The 20,097-nt window shown below is 36.0% G+C and overlaps 1 protein-coding gene across 1 annotated transcript; it reads right to left on the bottom strand.

Annotated features, from left to right (window-relative positions):
* Positions 1–4,935: 4,935 nt before the first annotated feature.
* Positions 4,936–7,030, bottom strand: LOC103443910 (cytochrome P450 78A7). Its single transcript, XM_008382813.4, has 2 exons — positions 6,029–7,030; positions 4,936–5,712 (listed from the first exon to the last, which is right to left on the bottom strand). The coding sequence occupies exons 1-2, from the start codon at positions 7,028–7,030 to the stop codon at positions 5,080–5,082; spliced, it is 1,635 nt and encodes a 544-aa protein (XP_008381035.1). The 3' UTR covers positions 4,936–5,079.
* Between the last annotated feature and the right edge of the window lie 13,067 nt (positions 7,031–20,097).

The following is a 20,097-nucleotide window of genomic DNA, read 5'->3' as shown; positions in this document are numbered from 1 at the left end:
CAAAGATGGTAATTAACAAAAAAACTTAATATCCAAAAACAAATCACCAACAAATAATCCAAACATAAAGGAAATTGTTCAAACTTAAACCAAAAAAAACAAAGAATGGGTTCGGCCACTAGGTGGAATTCAGCCCTCAAGTGTTCTAAATGTAACAAAAAATTGTTTATGTCTAAGATTCTAATCTTCCATAAGGGTAATAGCCTCTTCAAAGTCAGAAACCTCCACATTGGTACTCTCAAAGTTTGATTCAAACTTCTTACAATGAGAATGATATTCAGCTACAACTTTCTGGAAGCACCACAAACACGGGTCCAATGGTCCTTTGAACCACAACGATAGCACATGTTCACATCCATGGTTTCAAGTGCTTTGCCATTATTCTTGAAGTTTGGGACCTTGAGTGCAAGGTTAGGGCACTTTTGGGCTCTATTTCCTCCTTTAGATAGACCTTGGCTATGTTGACCTTGAAGCGGCTGCTTCTAGCGACCTCTACCATGCCTATGTTGGTATTTTGGGCATTGGTTGGTGTTATAATGTGCTTCAGGCACAGCAGTCGCTCCAGTAGGTTGAGCTTGATGATTTTTCATCAACAGCTGATTCTATTTTTCAGCTAAAAGTAAAATAGAGATTAAATCTAAAAACTTAGTGAATTTATGAGCCCTATATTGTTGCTGCAAGACAATATTAGTGGTAGGCAAAGTCGAATAAGTCTTCTCCAAGAGATCCTTTTCAGTCAAGGTCTCGTTACAGAACTTGAGAAGTGATCGGATTCGACAAACTTTAGAATTATATTGATTCACAAACTTAAAGTCTTGGAAGTGCAGATGCTGCCAGTCATGTCTTGTTTCAGGCAAGAAGATGTCATTTGGGTGATCAAAGCGATCAGCAAGGTACTCGGTTTGCAATGTGTCTTCGGATGGAGATCATGGCAGTGGATTTCTCAAATTCGCCAACAATGTTGTCCGTCACCCTTAACGGTGGGATGAAAAATCTTTACATTGAGGTGGAGCTTCACATCTTGGACCCATTTAAGGTAGTTTCTTCCAGAGACCTCTAAAGTGGTGAACTCGAGTTTGTTCAAATTCGACATGTAACTATCACAAAATAAATGGATAAGAATGTGGTTAGTATAAAGGAGAAAACAAATCAATCCATTCATATAGGAGTAGAACATTCAGGTTCTAATAGACATTTATTGGTTTAAATTTACATGAAAAAACTTCGGGTTTTCATAGATGATGTTTTTAAGGAAAACTTCAGGTTCTCGAATAAGGCATGTTTCTAGAAACTTCAGGTTTTGAAAGAATTATGAACTTCAGGTTCATATGTTCCTGTAGACAAACACAAATATATATACAGAAATATGCAACAAGAAAATAGGCAAATAGATCTTCATGTCTAAAGTTATAATTGAAGTGTGGGTGAAACGTTATAAAACCCAAATTGTCTAAATGAAAATAAAAAATTAAATTTGAGGCCCAAAAATAGGGACCAAAGCCCAAGGGTGGGCTAAGCAGATTTGGACCGTGCGACCCAGGCCCAGGCCCAAAAACATGGGCTAGGGATATAGGTAATAGGCCCAAGAACAGAGGCCCAAAAAGAGCTCTGATTTAGTACGACGAGGAGCAAGCTAGAACTACAGGTCCTATACAGAGGTGTGCTTCGCTGCTTTACAATGTCTGTGTAAGTGGGGGACGTAATCATATGCATCGCGGCACATGGGAACATCACAACCATGGAAGGGATGTGATTAGGTGTGTCTCAGTGCAGGTGTACCAACTCACCAGCTTCAGGCTGGGATCTGGTGTGGTTCTAGGCACGGAGACACCATAGCCCTACAAGCTGGTGTCACATTTGGGCTGAGCCAATGGCTTAGGCCATTGTAGGCCAGCAAAAACGAAAAAAAAAAAAATTCAGGCTGACAAAACCAATGCCCAATTAGGCTTGGGTTTGACCAAAAAAACACCACAGCTACACTAGGTGTGGTCACCAAGGATGAAGGCCGGCGCTACCGCTTTAGGTGGTCATGTTTTGGAAAAAAAAATCTCGGGGCAAGTTCGTGAATCAATGGGGATCACAAATAATAACGCAGATAGAAAATATCTCAACATTTCAATAAATATATAAAAAAACCTAGCAATTCAAATGAATTTTTGAAAAGAAAAAAAATACGACGAGATTCGAAGGAATCTCAGTCAATGAACATCAGTGGACGAGCTTCATACCATCGGGACGGTGACCCAAGGTCAAGGTTAGGATACAGGCCCACCTGTGATGGTGGAGACGCCATGGAAGGCATCAAGTTTTTCTAGGTTTCAAACCAAGAGGCCATGGCTCCGGCTTCGTGGTCCCGCAACTCAGCTCAACCACATAGGCTGTAAGCCTGGTGCTAATGGCTCGATGCGACGCAGCTTGGAAGCCAGCAGCTCGCAGTGTGAGGTGGTGACAGGATGGGTTTTGATAAACTCTAATTTGTTAATTTTTAGATTATAAATGAATTCAATTGCATGCATATTCAACATATAGTTCAATGCATGAACATATATTTGATGCAATTCATGGAAAATATCAAATTCACATAAGTCAACAATTATGGATATAATGCATACACAATTTATGTAGAATCTAAAATTCGAAAAACGTAAGTTGGGTCATGCATTATGGTGAATGTTCATGCTATCAGGGTTGCAAAAATATTGAGAAAAAAATTGTTGTTTTGAAAGAACCTGATTGCGTGATGATATTGATGAACTGATTTGATGCAAAAAACTTCTACGTTAGATTCCTAAGCATAGCGGTAAGAGCGTGCTGATAACGTGTTGTGGCTCATTTTAATCTGACAGGGAAGAGGGGGCCGACGGCATAGAGACAAAATAGATAGAGATGTGTTTGTAGGGTTGTGTAGAGGATGTGTTATTCTCCTCCAAGGAATACAAGTCCTAATAGGAAAGAATAACTAGTATCAAATCCATCTAGGATTTACACAATCACGCTTAAATAAGAAGTTTATAACACTTTTTATAATTTTGTTATTTTCTAATTAATTGTTATTAGAGGTTTGAAAAGCAATATATAAAGGAAAGCAGTTCAGTTAAGATTCCTATTAATAGTTATATTCAAGGTTCTAAGAGACGTTGGACGCTAGTTGGGCAGTGGGCTGGGACCTAGGTGGGAGCTTAGGCGAACTAGGCGGATTTAAGTAAATTTATTATATATTGTGTAAATAAGTGCCTATTTATATGTTAAAAACACATAATTGTGTTGTGATACATCAATTGCAAAATAAAATATTTAACAAGTCTCTTGCATTTTCTTGACAAAATAAAATGCAAAATGAAAGTTATCAATTTTCTATCTAAGTGAGAGTCGCGACCTAGGTGGGTTTGGGCAGGCTAGGCGAGCGCCCAAGCGGGCTAGGTGGACACCTAAGCTGGTCTAGGCGCACTTTTTTAATTGTCAAATGCCTAAAGACTAAGGCAAGGATTTTTAGAACAGTGGTTATATTTGGAAAGTGATTCTATATACACTCAATACTGATCTTTTTGGACCCCCAAATCAATATGTAATAGAGTTCTTATTTATAAGTTTTTGTTTTAGAATTTTAAAGAAGGTTAAGTTTTCCATATTGTAAAACATTGTGGGTGTTTCAGAGAAAGAGAAGAATAACTTGGGTTTTCTTACAAATACGCACTGTTTTGAAAATCTCCACCTAGCGCCGCTTAGGCACTGCCCCAATTAATCATTAGGCATTTGAAAATTAAGAATGGGCGTCTACACTTGCTTGGGCACCTGACTAGACCGCCTAGACGCTAGCCTAGCCCACCCAAACCCGCCTAGGTCGCTACTCTCACTGGGACAGAAAATACATAACTTTCATTTTGCATTTCATTTTTTTAATAAATTGTAAGAGACTTGTTGAATAGTTAGATGAACACACATTATATGTTTGTTCCCTATGTTTTCATTATGTTCTAATAATATATAAATTATATGTTATTTTATTTTGCAGTTTATGTGTCCCAATAAAATTATGTATTTTTAAAGTATAAGAATACACTTATTTATACGATATATAATAAATTTACTTAAATTTGTCTGGTCCGCCTAAGCCCTTGCCTAGCTGGCATTGCGCTAGGCCCTAACCTTAGTTTGACTAGCGCCTACCGTCTTTTAGAACATTGAAAACACGCGCGCGCGCGCACACACACACACACATATATATATATATATATATATATATATATATATATATATATATATATATATATATATATATATAGGTGTCCAAAGACGTTTATTGGGGCCGACTAAAGTAATTGTCCATGTCATGACATATAGAAGTCTTTTTAATAACAACAGTGAAGTTTATGTTAAGCTTCATATGGTAAATATGCTCTATATAAATAAAGAAATAAGTAGATCATCCTTTATATCATTGCTTTTTCTTGCACCTGAGTTGGGGAATGGAAACTTTTATAGTGAAGAATGGAGGCGCTTGTCAAAGCAAGGGCTCGTTTGGAAATGTTTTTAAAATGTCTAAAAGGGTTTTTTATGAAAATATTTTTTTAAACCAATCCTTATTAAAAATGCAATTGAATCGTGAACAAAGGACTTGAAGTGCTTCCTACAATAAGAAAATTTGGAACCCAAAAATATTTTTACTAAAAGCGTTTTTAGGCATTTAAAAGCACTTTCAGATGAACTTTAGTATATGTCAAGCCTCTATATGACGTTCCTCTAAATTCTCGTATACAAAAGTTTGATGCAGTTAATAAAAGAAAATGCAGAAAATATAATTTGATTAATGTGTTTGCAATATTAATCAATTTTGCGTGATTCAAACACACAAAACCCCAGAAATCTTTGTTTTTTATATTATGCAAAATTCACTTAATTAATTAGTTAAGGCATTTGAAAATTTTGTGTCTACAATGACAGAAAAATACGAAGAAATATATTAGAGCGATTATTGAGGGATGAGCTTGTACACCGTACACCTCTTTCCTACACAATTACGGGAAAAACAACATAATTAACCAAGACAGCCTCCGCTGTTTTATTAAACCTTAGCTCTACTTACTCAGAAGCTAGTCCTTCGATTCGAACAGCCACAGCAGTGAGAGGGTTCTTCATCTCACATGAAAGCTTCAACACCTCACTTAAATCAACCGGGTTATCAGCCACATCTTGAACCCATTTGAAATGGTGCACCAACTTAGCCACCCAAAGGTTCACTGTCACAAGCCCTAAGGTTTTACCAGGACAAGCCCTACGACCTGCCCCAAATGGTGCAAGCCTAAGGTCCCCTCCTCTCACGTCCATGTCAGTACCACCCTCACTCTTCAAGAACCTCTCTGGCTTGAACACCAAGGGATCTTCCCATAAGTTTGGGTCATGGGTAATGGCCCACATGTTGACCATGGCCGTTGTATTTGTGGGAACCACCATGCCGTTGCTGAGCTGGACATCGGACGTTGATAGCCGTGCCCATGATAGGAGGGGCCCAGGAGGATGTACACGTAGAGTCTCGGTCACCACTGCTCGGAGATAGGGTAAGTTAGCAAAGTCTGCTTCTGTGAGAACTTTGTTTCCTACAACTAGTTCAAGCTCATGGCGAAGCTTCGCTTGCACATCCGAGTTCAAAACCAACTCAGCCATGACCCACTCAGTCAAAAGTGCAATTGTATCAGTCCCACGAAATATCAGCTCCTGTAATTGATATAAAACAAAGCTGGTCAGAATTAATATATAAAGTGTATATCGTTGAGGAGAGTAATGTTAGAGATGTACCCTATTCATTGTTTACCTAATGTATCATTATGAAGAGTAATGTTAGAGAGTATGTCAGTGTTGTGTGTTTAAATGATATTAGCCTATATATACACTATATATAGTATTATTTGTTTATCTAATTAATACAAAAAAGTAACTAAAAAAATGTGGTAAAAGTAAATGTGCATTTTTATACTGAACAGTAACGTTTATTAAAAATTAAAGAAAGTATGAGTAGAAACTTTATACGAACCCATAAGACGGCCACCATGTCATCAAGTTCAAGCTTCTCCTCTCCATCCATAGAAAGCAAAACATCAACAAAGTCCGAATTATTACACACCCTTTTGGACCTCCCAATTCTGTGCTCTTCAATAATTTGCACAACCACCTCTCTAACACGAGCAACAAGAACCGAGCCACGATTCTTGATACAGAAAGGATCGTAAAAGTTGTTGAGCCATGGGAGATAATCAGACCAATTGAAAGCACCCAAAAGCTCAAACCCTTCTCTTACAATCTCATGCAACTTTCTAACCTCAGCATGGTCGCATGTTGCATCATACCTCTTGCCGAACACTGTCCCCATTATGTTGTTGAGAGCAGCATTCTGAAGATGTTTTCGCAGACCAACAACTCCTCGTAGCGTTTGTTCATTATGAATGGACCTCAACATGATGTGACAGTCCATGTGTCGTCCAGCTTCGTGTGCTGAAATACGTTTAGGAGTGAAGAGATGAGTACACGCAATTTTTCGCAGAAGTCTCCAGTATGGTCCATTTGGTGCAAAACCAATGGCTCGGCTGAACATGAGACACTTAGCGGATTGCTTAATAGGACGGTTGGCAAAGTGGGAAGAGGTTAGAATTTCTCTAGCAATATCAGGGTCAGAGGTAATAACAGCAGGGGTTGTGCCCAAACTGAAGGCCATGAGTTTAGTGGCAGCTAGATTAGAAGACAAGCATGCCAAAGTACGATGAGGAAGACCATGACTCAAGCTGAATAGGCTGCCAAATACAGGGAGACCTCGGGGTCCTGGTATTGAAACTCGACCCGTTTGGTTCCTTCCATTTTTCCAGGCTATGCCTCCGCTGGAGAAAGCCCAGGTTAAGAGACTGAGAGATAGAAATGATATAAACGCGGCCAAGCAAAAGAATCGAGTGAGCAAGGTTTGTGTTCCCAAATGTGAAATTATTTCAAGTGAAAACATCCACCAGCTGATGATTGGGTCCATTGAAGTTGGAACTGAGTCCATTTAGAGTTTGAAATGATCGGATAGATAGGAAAGAGTGGTGGGAATTGGTGAGAGAGGATGAGATCGAGGTTGGTTTAAATAGGTGTTGCTAGGTGTAGCATGAGAAGAAGAAGTGGAAAAAGAATTAGGGTGTCCAAAGAAAAAGTGTTAGGGCTGTGACTTCCGTGAGAGGGGGTTTGGATCGACATATATGTGCGTGCATGGGTGACCACATCATGGCAAATATATTTTTAAAATTAACAATCAGAGTTATAATTGCACACTTTCGATAGCCAATTATTTGGCATATCTAGGACAATCGAGGAAAATATATGTTTTCCATGAAAGTGAGGAATTTTTCATTATGATTGGAACATCGGTGGTATGTCAAGTGTTTTTATATAAGTGGTGAAAATTTTTATTTTTTAAGTTATTAAATTTTGGGTTTTTGAACTTTAATCCTTCAAGAAAATTAAAATTTAATAAAAACCTAGTGTTAGATTAGATATTCATTTTAGTCCCTTAATATGTACTTAATTCAAATTTATATTATATTTTTGTTTTAATATTTAATAGATATCTTATTTAATGTCATTACATTAAATTTTAAATTTATTATTATACACATTTTAATTCATTAATTTTATTTAACTTCATCTAATTAGTGTACCTAAATGTTCGTATCATAATGTATTTTACTAATTTAGTGTACCGAAATGTCCGTACATAAATATATTGTAGTAAATTAGAGGCACATAAGAAAATATGCAAAAATATAAGTGTACCGAAAATTCCATACCTAACTATATGATACTAAACTAGTGTACCAAAATGTCGATACCTAAATATATTATACTAAACTAGTGTACCTAAATGTCCGTACCTAAACATATTATACTAAACCAATGTACCAAAATGTTCATACCTAAATATATTGTGATGAATTAGTGACACATAAGAAAATATGCACAAAAAATAAGTGTACCCAAAAATCTCTACGAAAATATTTTCTTATATAATATATTCACCATAATGAGAATTAAAATTTATAATATTTTCATAAAATTTAATTTATGAACACCATAAAATTATAAATAAATAAAAGAGACATTGAATACATATGCTGGCATTTAATAGAGTCTAGGAACTAAAATCAAATTTTAATCTTATATAAGATATTTTTCTAAACTTCATGTTATTTAGGGATTAAAATCTAGTTTTCTATTAAATTTTTAGTACAGATATTCTACCATTTATATAATAACACATAGTGTACCACTCCGTATTCAAGTCATACTGAAAAATCTCTTCATGAAAGTTGACGGGGAATCATTATTGAACTTTAGTTTGATAAGTGGAATTGTGGTGTGCATTGTAGCTTACAATAATATATGCTTTTCGTGGAAGTTGATTGAGATTCATTATTTGAACTTTAGTTTGATAAGTGGAATTGCGGTGTGCATTGTAGCTTGCTACTGTAATGTAAAAGCATTTTCAATCAAGCTTCTTACTATTAACTCAAATTACAAAATGGCAATTTGAGGTATACCACCTTGTTAGCCGACATGGAAGAATATCTTCTCCACATTCATTTTGTGGGATCCTTAACCATTCATCATATATCATGCGATCATTTTTCGTCAGATACTATTTATGTTAAATTTTAAATAAAAAAAATCAAATAATTTATGACCACATAATACACGATAAATAACTAAGATGTGGAGATTCATAAGATCTCTACAAAATGAATTCGTATGGGATCCAATTCCAACCGACATGACATCCAAGGAACAAAGTCACAGTAGGTTTGATTTAATTAGGCCTAAATTGTAACGAGTTCCTAGGACAATTGTTTTAATAATAATTTATTATATTAAGGAGAGGGATCTTACTATAATTTATGAGAAGGGAAAGTTTTAAACTCTTGAAGTATAGGTAGAAATCCAACATCCTATTTACCAAAATAATATTATTCTAAGTTCAAGTTATTGTTTCTAAATAATGCAAGTAATTATTTTTGTTGTGAATGGTATTTTATAACTATGTGTGATTGTGTATACTTAGAGCAGTAATCTCAATATGATTTGAAGATCAAATCTTCATATGCTTTGTACTACTTGTAAAGGCAAGAAGCTCATCATGATTAGCATAAATTAAGGCATTAGACATAAGGAGTTACACACAGAATTCGGCAAGCCCTTTTCTCTTTTTCTTTTCTCTAGCTGGCCCTCTCTATATACGCTCTCTCATTAATTAGTTTCCCAACATGTTATTAGCACGAATGGCTTTTGATGTTGTGCTTTGGAGTTTTGGCCCGACCCTAACAGTTTTAACCTATAAAATAGGTCTTTATAATGAGTCCAAATCTCCTGCACCCAAATCCCTCTGTGGCCTATTTCAGAGGTTGACACATGTTCATCACTAACTCTGCTTTAAATATTGTTAACTATCTGAAGAAAAAAAAATTAAATATAAATAAATAAAAGGGAGACTTTAGAGGCGATCCCTATGAACATTCTTTAACTAAAACTTTGTTTGTTTTCAATTTTCATCAAAGTCTCTTAAATTAATGTAATAATTTATTTCTATGTATGTTACTATATTTTTTAAATTAAAAATTGAAATTTATAGTTGTTTATATTAATGAGATTTTAAATTAAAAATCATAATTTGTGGGATTAAAAATATTAAAATATAAATACACTATTGTGTGTGTGTGTATATATATATATATAAATATGGGTACATTCATCAAAATTAACTGCAACATCACGTCCCTAACTTTACGATTTTATTAATTTTAAATGAATGAATTGACGAAATGCCCCTAGAGGTAAGGATTTTGACTTCCGTTGACCATCGTTTATAGAGACGTTTGACTTATTCTTTTAGCGTATTTATGTAGTACCCAACGATACGAACACGTAGGCATAAAAGGAATTGAATTTAGAGCTACGACGGAGATTTTATGGACTTACAAAGTCCAAAGGCATTTTGGTAAATTCATTATTCAAGACAAACTACCCCTTTATTATTTTAATATTTTTCATTTTATGATTTTTCTGCATGGTAGGACCCACCCACGTGGGTCTCATTTCCCCTTTGTCCCCATGTTCTCTCATCCTCACTATCTGGGATATCTTTCTCTTCCGCTCTCTCTCAAACTATCAACTCTCCCTCTCTTCTTCCTCAACAAGCACCGAGAGGGTGCAACTGCCTCGAACCACCACCACTCGCTGTCTCCGGTGAGCCAAACCTTCAGGCCACCACCAAATTTCAACGTGTCAATGAAGGTTATCAATGTTCTAGCCTAGAACTAGAACCAAGGTTACAAACTTAAACCCCAGAACTCAACCTCCATATCTTCCGACGAGGACCTCGCGGATTTCAGTGTGGGTGAGTCTCGAAAATAACCTAATATTTCTAGCTTTTCTAAAGTTTTGGTGGGGGTTTTAGCACAAAAACGGCACGGGGAAAATTTCCCTATATTTTCCGACGAACTCGAGAGTGTTGCAGTCTTTTCCGGCCATTTTCAGGCCACGGCAGAACCTAGTGATGGTATAATTCCATTCCTCTTCTCTTAAGCTTCATTTTGGTAAGTAGAATGTGAGAAATGGTTGAGATTTGAGGCTAAACAAAGCCGGGAAGTTTCCCGGCCAAAAATCCAGCTTTCTCCTTGTTGGGTCCAGTGGGCACTATGCGACCCACTTGTCCAAATGGGTCAACCCAACCTAATTAAAATATAAAATAAAAAAAAACCCAAACCGGATCCATGGACTAGCCCCTAAACCTAATCCGGCCTATTTCTGAAATGGACCTAGAATATTTCTAGAATATTCTCTGGAATATTCCTTGTGTTGACTTTTTCAGAATTGTCTCAGGAACTCTCCTAACCTAATTTCGACGCCCAGAGTCCGTTTTTGACACTCATTTAGTGAAATTTTGAAGTTTTAACATAGTTGACCATCGAGGTGGGTCGGTTGACTTTTAGGGTTGACCGTTGACTTTTTACAAAATTTGCCCGGGGCCCTTCTTAGCATATTTCGACGCTCTAATTCCAAATCCGCATTCCATTTTCCTAAATTTAATCGTTTTAGTTGAGTTTTAATAATGGGTCCCAATATTATACTTAGGTGCAATTACTATCGGAGACTTTAGCTTCCTAGCTTGAACGGATATGACATCGCAAGTACTTGTGAGTGGGTATGTGCTTTTAAATATTATATATTTATTTAGTTTCCATTTATACATTTGAAACAGGATTTCCAACATATGCCTAGATTAGACTAATGTTTATCAGATTTAGCGAAATGACGGAATTTACGAAATTATTCTGAATCCTACAGGATGCACAGGTATGCGTACTATTATCAGATGGTTTAATTATATTTGCGGCCATGAATAGTGTTATGGTTGATTTGAATTATCGATTTACCATTATATGATTATAATTATATTATCTGCTCATCGTGTGCTATACTGGTGTTGTACTGGCTAGGGCCCGGGCGAATCTTTCATGTGTATGTTCACATCACACCATACGCTCACTTTGGATCCATTGTAGGTGCTAGTTATGTCCTAGATTGCTATAGGCAATTAGGACTCGTTTATGTGATATGCATAGTGCCAGTCTTAACGTAATTGTAAAACTAGAGCGTAAATCATTATTACACCCAATCATGTTCATGTCAGAATACCTCTGCATGAACTCGTGTGTCAGCATGTTTCAATGAGCACTTGATGTGATATATTTATTTCTGCAAGATATTATGATTACTAGAAGTTAAATGCTTATCTACAACTTTTGTGACGTATTAAATTCTTGAGATATTGCAGGGTACGGTAAATATTTTCATATTATACGTAGTATATATATTTTGGAAACTATACTTGTTTTACGTCCCTATACTTGTTTTACGTCGAGGGGTTATAATGTTTTCGAAAAGCTTTTTATAAAACTTTATTTTTAGGCACACTCACCCTTGTTTTTCACCCCTCCAAGTATTAATGCCAGAGCTTTCTTGTCGACGAGGATTTCTGGAAAAATGTTGTTGTGGGAATACTACCGACGGTATAATTCCTCTTTTACCTTTACTATACTTTATTTATGCTCTGACATTACGTGTGAAATGCGTTCATTCCCGCTCACAAGTGCACTATTGTATTTATGCACTTTTAGGTTTAAATTTATTCACATTTTTCACATCACTACACCTTATAGCTTTGACACCCTCTTAATGTCGGCCAGTACAGCTCAATCCAGAGTCCAGGTGGACATTCCGGATCATGGTGTGTCAGTTTGGCTTCAGAGCATAAGTTTGGGTAGTATTGCGTTCATCACACGCGTGATGTAAGCATTCTCGGTCCTTGAACCTAATTTTTGAATCTTGCCACCTTGTCGAGCACAAAAAACGTGTTAGCTTTTCCTAAATTTGGGTTACTTAGACGACATATCAACCTTCTAGAAGAACATTTTGGCGACCGCCACTAGAATTGAACAAAGAACCTCGCTGCCAAAGAAAATCTTGTTTTGGAATGAGTTGATGGCCCTGAAACAGGGCTAATATATCGATAGTTGTGTATCACCAGATAATTACCAATCAATCCATCACTATTCTCTAGCCATCATTACCAAATCTTTTGAAATGGGAAACCCCAATTAGTTTTGATTCTTTAGCAGTACCTATTAGTATACCACCTATTGGAATTCCTACGAAGTTTTTCTTTTCGTCGAGATTCCAGAAATGTCTTGAGCAACAACCTAATGCTAAAGTGGTAACACTCAATGGAAGAACTTCTGGGGGACAGTCATTTTTGGTCCCCAATGGCATTAATCCTTCAAATGTACTAATATAGTTCTAAATGTTCATAAGGAAGATTAAATCTCTTTAAGTTCATCCAAGGTAAGTTATTAGCAAATTCCTTTTTCCGATCTTAGGACATTCCAACCAACACTAGTTCTCAAATTTCCTTTCGATGTTGTACTCGTCAATTCAATGAGTATAGGCATGAGAGTGCAAATTGTTATACCTTCGAGTAGCAGTAATCAATTTTCCCTAAAATCAATGAAACCACCTATTAGGATCAGTTCCTTACCAATCATCCGAAACCATCTACCCGAGCGGGCTTTAACCTGTAATCAGCCTACGGTGGCACTACTAATTGACGATACTGTCTGATATCTATGAATTGTCAACCAGAATTCAGGCGGTATAATTTATGATACCGGACACATATAATAGTATCTGGTAGTGCTACATTAATGCCAAAACGCCAGTTCATAGTTTCAGGATAACGAACAATATCAAAATATCTTAAATGCATTAATTAAAGGCGTGACTGATAGATTGATTAACAGTGACAACCTAAGCCGAAGAAAGTAAAATCGTGGAAACTTAGGAGCAAGCCTTTTAGGAGGACAATAAACTCGCAATTGTGCTAACCATTTTACCCATCTAGGTAACCAGAACATTCTCGACCAGTCACCTTTCTAATCACCTTCACAGACAAACATTAGAAATGAAGCACGAGTTAATTCTCGTTGTATGAGCGAATTAAGTATCGAGAAAGTTGTGAAGACCTACTAGTACGTGTCAAAGAAATGAAGTAGTATGGTACGTTTTAAGGACATAGACCTTTGGCGTTATTTCTCAAAATTTAAGATATTGATCCAAGGAAAATTGGTGTAATATAAGAAAGTGGAATGCACCATCGATCCACTTTCTTATATTACACCAATTTTCCTTGTATCTTTTCAAATGACTCCTACATCATTGAGAAAACTTAGTTACAAAAGCTTACATATTAGGAATTTACCCATCCAAACACTTTATCTAGGGAACCTTGAACCTATCTGCGAAGGTGAAAGACTGAACCTTAGGATCGTACCTAGATTTTAGCAACTCAATCGAGTGGCGATTAAAACCATTAACCTATACTTCGAACTGATGGTCTACCCGACCAACTTTTGGAACTCGGGTTTTCTTCCGTAGCTTGTCAAATTCGTAGTGGTCTTACCGATGATTTTCTCACCTATCCTAACAACAAGAGCAAATTTTCTAAACACCGACAGTCAACTTTATACCAAATTGCTCAACTGTTAACTTTGATTAAATTGGTAATTTTCTTGGGAGACGTGATCTCAGTAGACGATATTCTTTTCTTTTTCCCAAAAGGTTGTAGTTGAAGAAAGTTGAAATTTTCACAAAGTGTTGTGAAATTCGAGATATTTTTTGTCTTATCGATTTTATCGACAATTTGTTAGCAATTTTTCGGCTATAGTGTTTTTGTAACATCCCACATCGCCCAGGGGAGTGGATCATGTAAGCCTTATATGTATATTCTCATTTCTACTTAGCACGAGGCATTTTGAGAGCTCACTGGCTTTGGGTTCCATCGGAACTCCGAAGTTAAGCAAGTTCGCTCGAGAGCAATCCCAAGATGGGTGACCCATTGGGAAGTTCTCATGTGAGTTCCCATAAACAAAACCGTGAGGGCGTAGTCGGGGCCCAAAGCGGACAATATCGTGCTAAGGTGGAGTTAAGCCCGGGATGTGGTGGGGGACTGAGTCGGGATGTGACAATTTGGTATCAGAGCCAATCCATGGCCGGAAGTGTGCTGACGAGGACATCGGGCCCCTAAGGGGGTTGATTATAACATCCCACATCGCCCAGGGGAGTGGATCATGTAAGCCTTATATGTATATTCTCATTTCTACCTAGCATAAGGCATTTTGGGAGCTCACTGGCTTCAGGTTCCATCGGAACTCCGAAGTTAAGTGAGTTTGTGCGAGAGCAATCCCAGGATGGGTGACCCACAAGGAAGTTCTCGTGTGAGTTCCCATAAACAAAACCATGAGGGTGTAGTTGGGGCCCAAAGTGGACGTGGTGGGGGACCGGGCCGAGATATGGTGGGGGACCGGGTCGGGATGTGACAGTTTTCCTCACTTATTGACCAAGGAAATTTAGTTTAGTTTGGCATGTTGGATATGAATAAAATTTATGATCTCTAATAATGAAAATTGTTAGAAATGGTATATGAGTTTGTCCACCGTAAATCATTTTGGTCTTTCTGTGTAAAATTTATTAATATCCTCATTAAGGTGACCCACAAGGAAGTTCTTCTGTGAGTTCCCATAAACAAAACCATGAGGGTGTAGTTGGGGCCCAAAGTGGACGTGGTGGGGGACCGGGCCGGGATATGGTGGGGGACCGGGTCGGGATGTGACAGTTTTCCTCACTTATTGACCAAGGAAATTTAGTTTAGTTTGGCATGTTGGATATGAATAAAATTTATGATCTCTAATAATGAAAATTGTTAGAAATGGTATATGAGTTTGTCCACCGTAAATCATTTTGGTCTTTCTGTGTAAAATTTATTAATATCCTCATTAAGTGGGAGGGATTGGTTTGAAAAAAAAAAAAAAACCTTTAAAAGGTCGTCATGTGGTCACTCACATTACAATTTAACGAGAATATTAGCAGATTTTTCACTGTAGGATCAAAATAATTTATAGTGTACAAACTTAAGGACCACTTTTATTGATATTCGTTGTCAAAAATTAAAGTGATGAGTTATGTCAATCTGAATTTAAAAAATTAAAGGGACCACTTTTCTCTTTTTGGACAATCCCTCCCATTACTGTTTTTCTGTTCACGAGTTTATATTTCACGGATTACATTTGTTGAATTTAAAAAATTAAAAGGTGATCACTTGCTTAAAAACAGCTCGTCTTCATACTTATTCTTAATAAATTCTCGTAGTCCGCCTAAGTAGGCTTTTGTAATTGAATCACAAAAATGCACGCTCTGACCAGATTTCAAAGAGAGTGGCAATTATCAAGGTACCTTTATACTTTGCCAACTATATATGAAAAGATCAATGATGCGTGACGTGTTTCTGTGTGACCCTCACAAGTGTGCGACATTGGTGTTATCAAAGGATGTAGATTTTCTAGGCATCACTCGAGCACATATTACGACGTTCCATGGTGTCATCTTCCTCACCAAATCCATGAATGTAGGGCTGACATTCTCATTTTACTTTTTAGCTTTTTCTCATTTGCAATATTGTATGCAATTAAAATCGTATACATTCTAGTTCATCCTTTAAAGACTCAAGAAAAAAAAATCAACCAAATAAAAAAAACATTTAACTAAATAACCATTAGACGGCCAAACATTTTCATGTTTAACAAATTTTTTCTTTAACCCACTATATCGCTTTAGCAGACAATGGTTGTTTCGTTTTCAGTAATGCTAGGAAAACCATGTTCTTGATACTAAATTTTAGTTAAACACACTACCATCAAATCCTATAGTGTTAAAATGGTGACAATATGATTTCTCCAGCATTTTACTTCTTGGCCTTCATAAACCACCTGTGACCTAATAAGTCTTGAGTACCAATATCTTTTGCACATTACACGTATAGTCTCGCGAGCCGCCCTTTGCAATAAGCAAATATTAATTATGGAGTAATGCTAGGGATACCATATTTTTTAAATCAAATTTGCACACAAAATGATGTGTTCGTAAATTATTGGATTATTAATTAAGTATCGATTAACGTGCTTATTTCTTAGTAGTGACATATCATTTAATTTTCAAAGAAGTTGGCTTTTGAAATACAATCACATAAGCAAATATTAATTATGGAGTAATGCTAGGGATACTGATAGGGATTTTTACTACTCATGTGAATAGGCTAAAAACTCCTATTATACTTGCAAGAATCACAAGGTTGTTGTAGTATAAACGAATCTCGCAAGGTCGTTCTCCATAGGGATTATTAAATAATTCAAAGCAAACCAAATTCCAATTAGTTATTGTAAAGTGGAAATTGAGGTGATTGATTTTATAACCTACTTAAAATAAAAAAACAAAATTAATTAATTAAAATAAACAATCTGCAATATTAAAAACTAGAAGGAAAAGAAAACAGTTTTGGGAGAAATCAAATTAAGAGCACTAGGGTTCCACCATCACCTAGCAATCCTATGATTTTTTACCAATTACTTATGATCTACACATGCCACTTTGAAGGTTAGGTTTTCCTAATTTATATTCTACTTGGAACCTCCAACATAGAACATATATCTAACTTGCAATCCGTCTGGACGTTCAGATCAAATCTGAATATGAAAGACTCATTATGCTTTATGAAAACCCTTTGAAAAACCATGCAATCCTTAAGACGTGGTGTTCATCCTAAGTGAAATTACAATTATTAATCACAAGAAGCCAGCGTTAATTTCAGGGAACCTTCCGACCAAAATTGCATCAAATTACTTTTCTAAAGATCCTAATAGTGATCAGGCATTAAGACAATTAGATAGTTTTTATCCCGGTGATCAACAATAGTTTTTATCCCGGTGATCAACAATTCAAAGCATGCATGCAATCAATCATAAGCAATTAAATAAAAATTACATATTCATGCTAAGGCTCAAGGCTTCGCCCTAGCAAAAGGAATTAGTTACGCATATTCATAATTGAAATCATTAAAAAAATTATTAAGAAAATGATTGAAAGCACCTTCAAGTAGAAAATCTCCAAAACCCTAGTAATTATCTCTGTCCCCAAGATTGCATAAAATAAAGTGTAACTAAAAACTGTAAACGGCCAAACAATATATTTCCTAAGCCACCACACAAACCCCATAAAAATAGGAAACATAACCCTAATTTAAATGGTAAAATTCGCCTAAAATCTGAACAGCCACGTTTTGGACCCATAAGATGCTCCAAAACTGGCCTAATATAGCTGAATTTAATGTTTGGAATATTCTGAACACTTCTCCAGAAGGCCACGAACCCATCTGAGGTCATCTTGGGCTCCAAAAATGCAAATTAAGCCCAGAAACGTCATTTTTCAGCATTGTGCATCGCTCATTTATTTTATCACCAGAAAATAACCGCTTGGTGGAAAAATCCCAAATTTTGATACGATCAATTTAATTGACTCAAGAACGTCCTCCAACTAGAATTACTCCAAAATTCATCCATTTGATCCTGTTTTGCTCCAGAGGAAGTCGAAAGTCCTATATTGGAAATACAATTCAAAGTATCAAAATTCTTCCAAAATATTAACCAAAATATACTAAGAATAGGGTAAAATATATAATATAAAATCTACTCATCATATACCATATTTTTTAAATCAAATTTGCACACAAAATGATGTGTTTGTAGATTATTAGATTATTAATTAAATGTCGATTAACGTGTTTATTTCTTAGTAGTGACATATCATTTAATTTGCAAAGTTGATTTAAGAATTTGATCTCTCTAACATTATCCAAATTATGAGTAAACTTCCTTTTCTGTTAATCCTTTATTTATTTATTTTCAGAAAACCTCGACAGTACGAGAATAATTTTATTGATATTGAAAAAATAGATACACATAGCTAGGGGGACATAAATCTAACCCCACATAATGCAAGAAAAAAAGATTAAAAATACATGTAAAAAGAAGGACATAAAATTTACCCCTCTAAAAGCAAAAACAACAAAGATACAAAGAAAAGAGGGGGGACATGAAACTTAACCCCTCTAAAAGAAAACCTAAGGGTTTAAACCTACAAAACAGAACAAGCAAAATCACAAGGTTAGGAAGAAAAAAAACCAGAAAATGAGACAAACCAGTATGTCGAGATGTACATTAATTTGAGAAGCGGAAACTAGGAAAGCCAATATAGTCTGAAAATAAAGCAACTAGAACCACCAACGAAGGGGAGTCATGCCATACCAAAGTTGAAGAAGACAAGCCCATGTTAGCAAAATTGTCCGCAACCACATTTCCTTCGCGATATATGTGAGAGGCATAGAAAGTCATCTTGCGAACACGGTCCAAACAAATAGACCATTATGTACGAAGAGGCCAAAGAAGATCAAAATTAGTCAATTGGAGACCATAAATAACATTAGAAGAGTCACTTTCCCGACAAAGACAATGTCAACCCCACTGATATGCAAGCTTTACACCAATAATTATTGCTGATAATTCTGCAAAAATAAAAAACAAGTTTCGATGACCAATTCCTTGGCAAAAACCACCAAGAAACTAACCATGGCAATCTCGAAACACTCCCCCCACAAGCAACAGGACCAGAATTTTCAATTCTGTTAATCCTAGTTACCTCTTGTTAATCATATTTAAAAGGGGAAAAGCTACTTGTGTTCTACGATTTGCACCTTGCACGTGGGACATGGATATTATCAAGGAATGTACATCTTCAAGAGGCACACACACCAACCATATTATTCTAAATTGTTTGTTTACTAGGTCTAGGACTAGGTGTATAATTTCATTTAGGTTCATGGTTAGCCGAACTCATTTATTTACAATTACTAGATTGCCACAACTCGTAAAAGTGAAGAAAAATGAATAATAGTTTGTGATTGTAGTACTAGATCGCCACACTTCATTTGTTAGGCCTTATTGATAATGAGTTTTAAAGTTTGGGACTAAAACTAGATTTATAAAAGCATCCCGGTTATAATAAAAAAATAATCTTCTTTAGGTCCTTAAGTATAAATGCCCCTTTACGAAAACTATGTTAAATGCCTCATTGACAATAATATTAAGAAAACTATGTTCTTGATACTAAATTTTAGTTATACACATTACTCTCGAATCCTATAGTATTAAAATGTCAAAAATGTGATCTTCTTAACATTTTTCTTCTTTACTTTCATAATCCACCTATGACCTAATAAGTCTTGAGTACCAATATCTTGCACATTACACGTATAATGCAAGTATTAAATTTAACTAATCGAGTCTCGAGAGCCGCCCTATGCAATACAATCATATTCAAATGAATTAATGATTTTGTTCCGCAGAAGTTGGCTTTTGAAATACAATCGTATAAGCACGCTACATACCCAGATTTCAAAGACTACATCATGAGTTAACTTTCTTTTCTGTTAATCCTAATTACCTCTTGTTAATCATATTGGAAAAGGGGAAAAGCTGCTTGTGTTTTACGATTTGCACCTTGCACATGGGACATGGATGTTATCAAGGAATGTACATCATCGAGAGACACACACCAACTATATGTTATTCTAAAATATTTTTG

The sequence above is a fragment of the Malus domestica genome, chromosome 05 (assembly GCF_042453785.1).
Source record: "Malus domestica chromosome 05, GDT2T_hap1".
NCBI lineage: Eukaryota > Viridiplantae > Streptophyta > Magnoliopsida > Rosales > Rosaceae > Malus > Malus domestica.
Note: the sequence above shows the minus strand (reverse complement) of the source record. Positions and strands in the feature narration are given on the sequence as shown.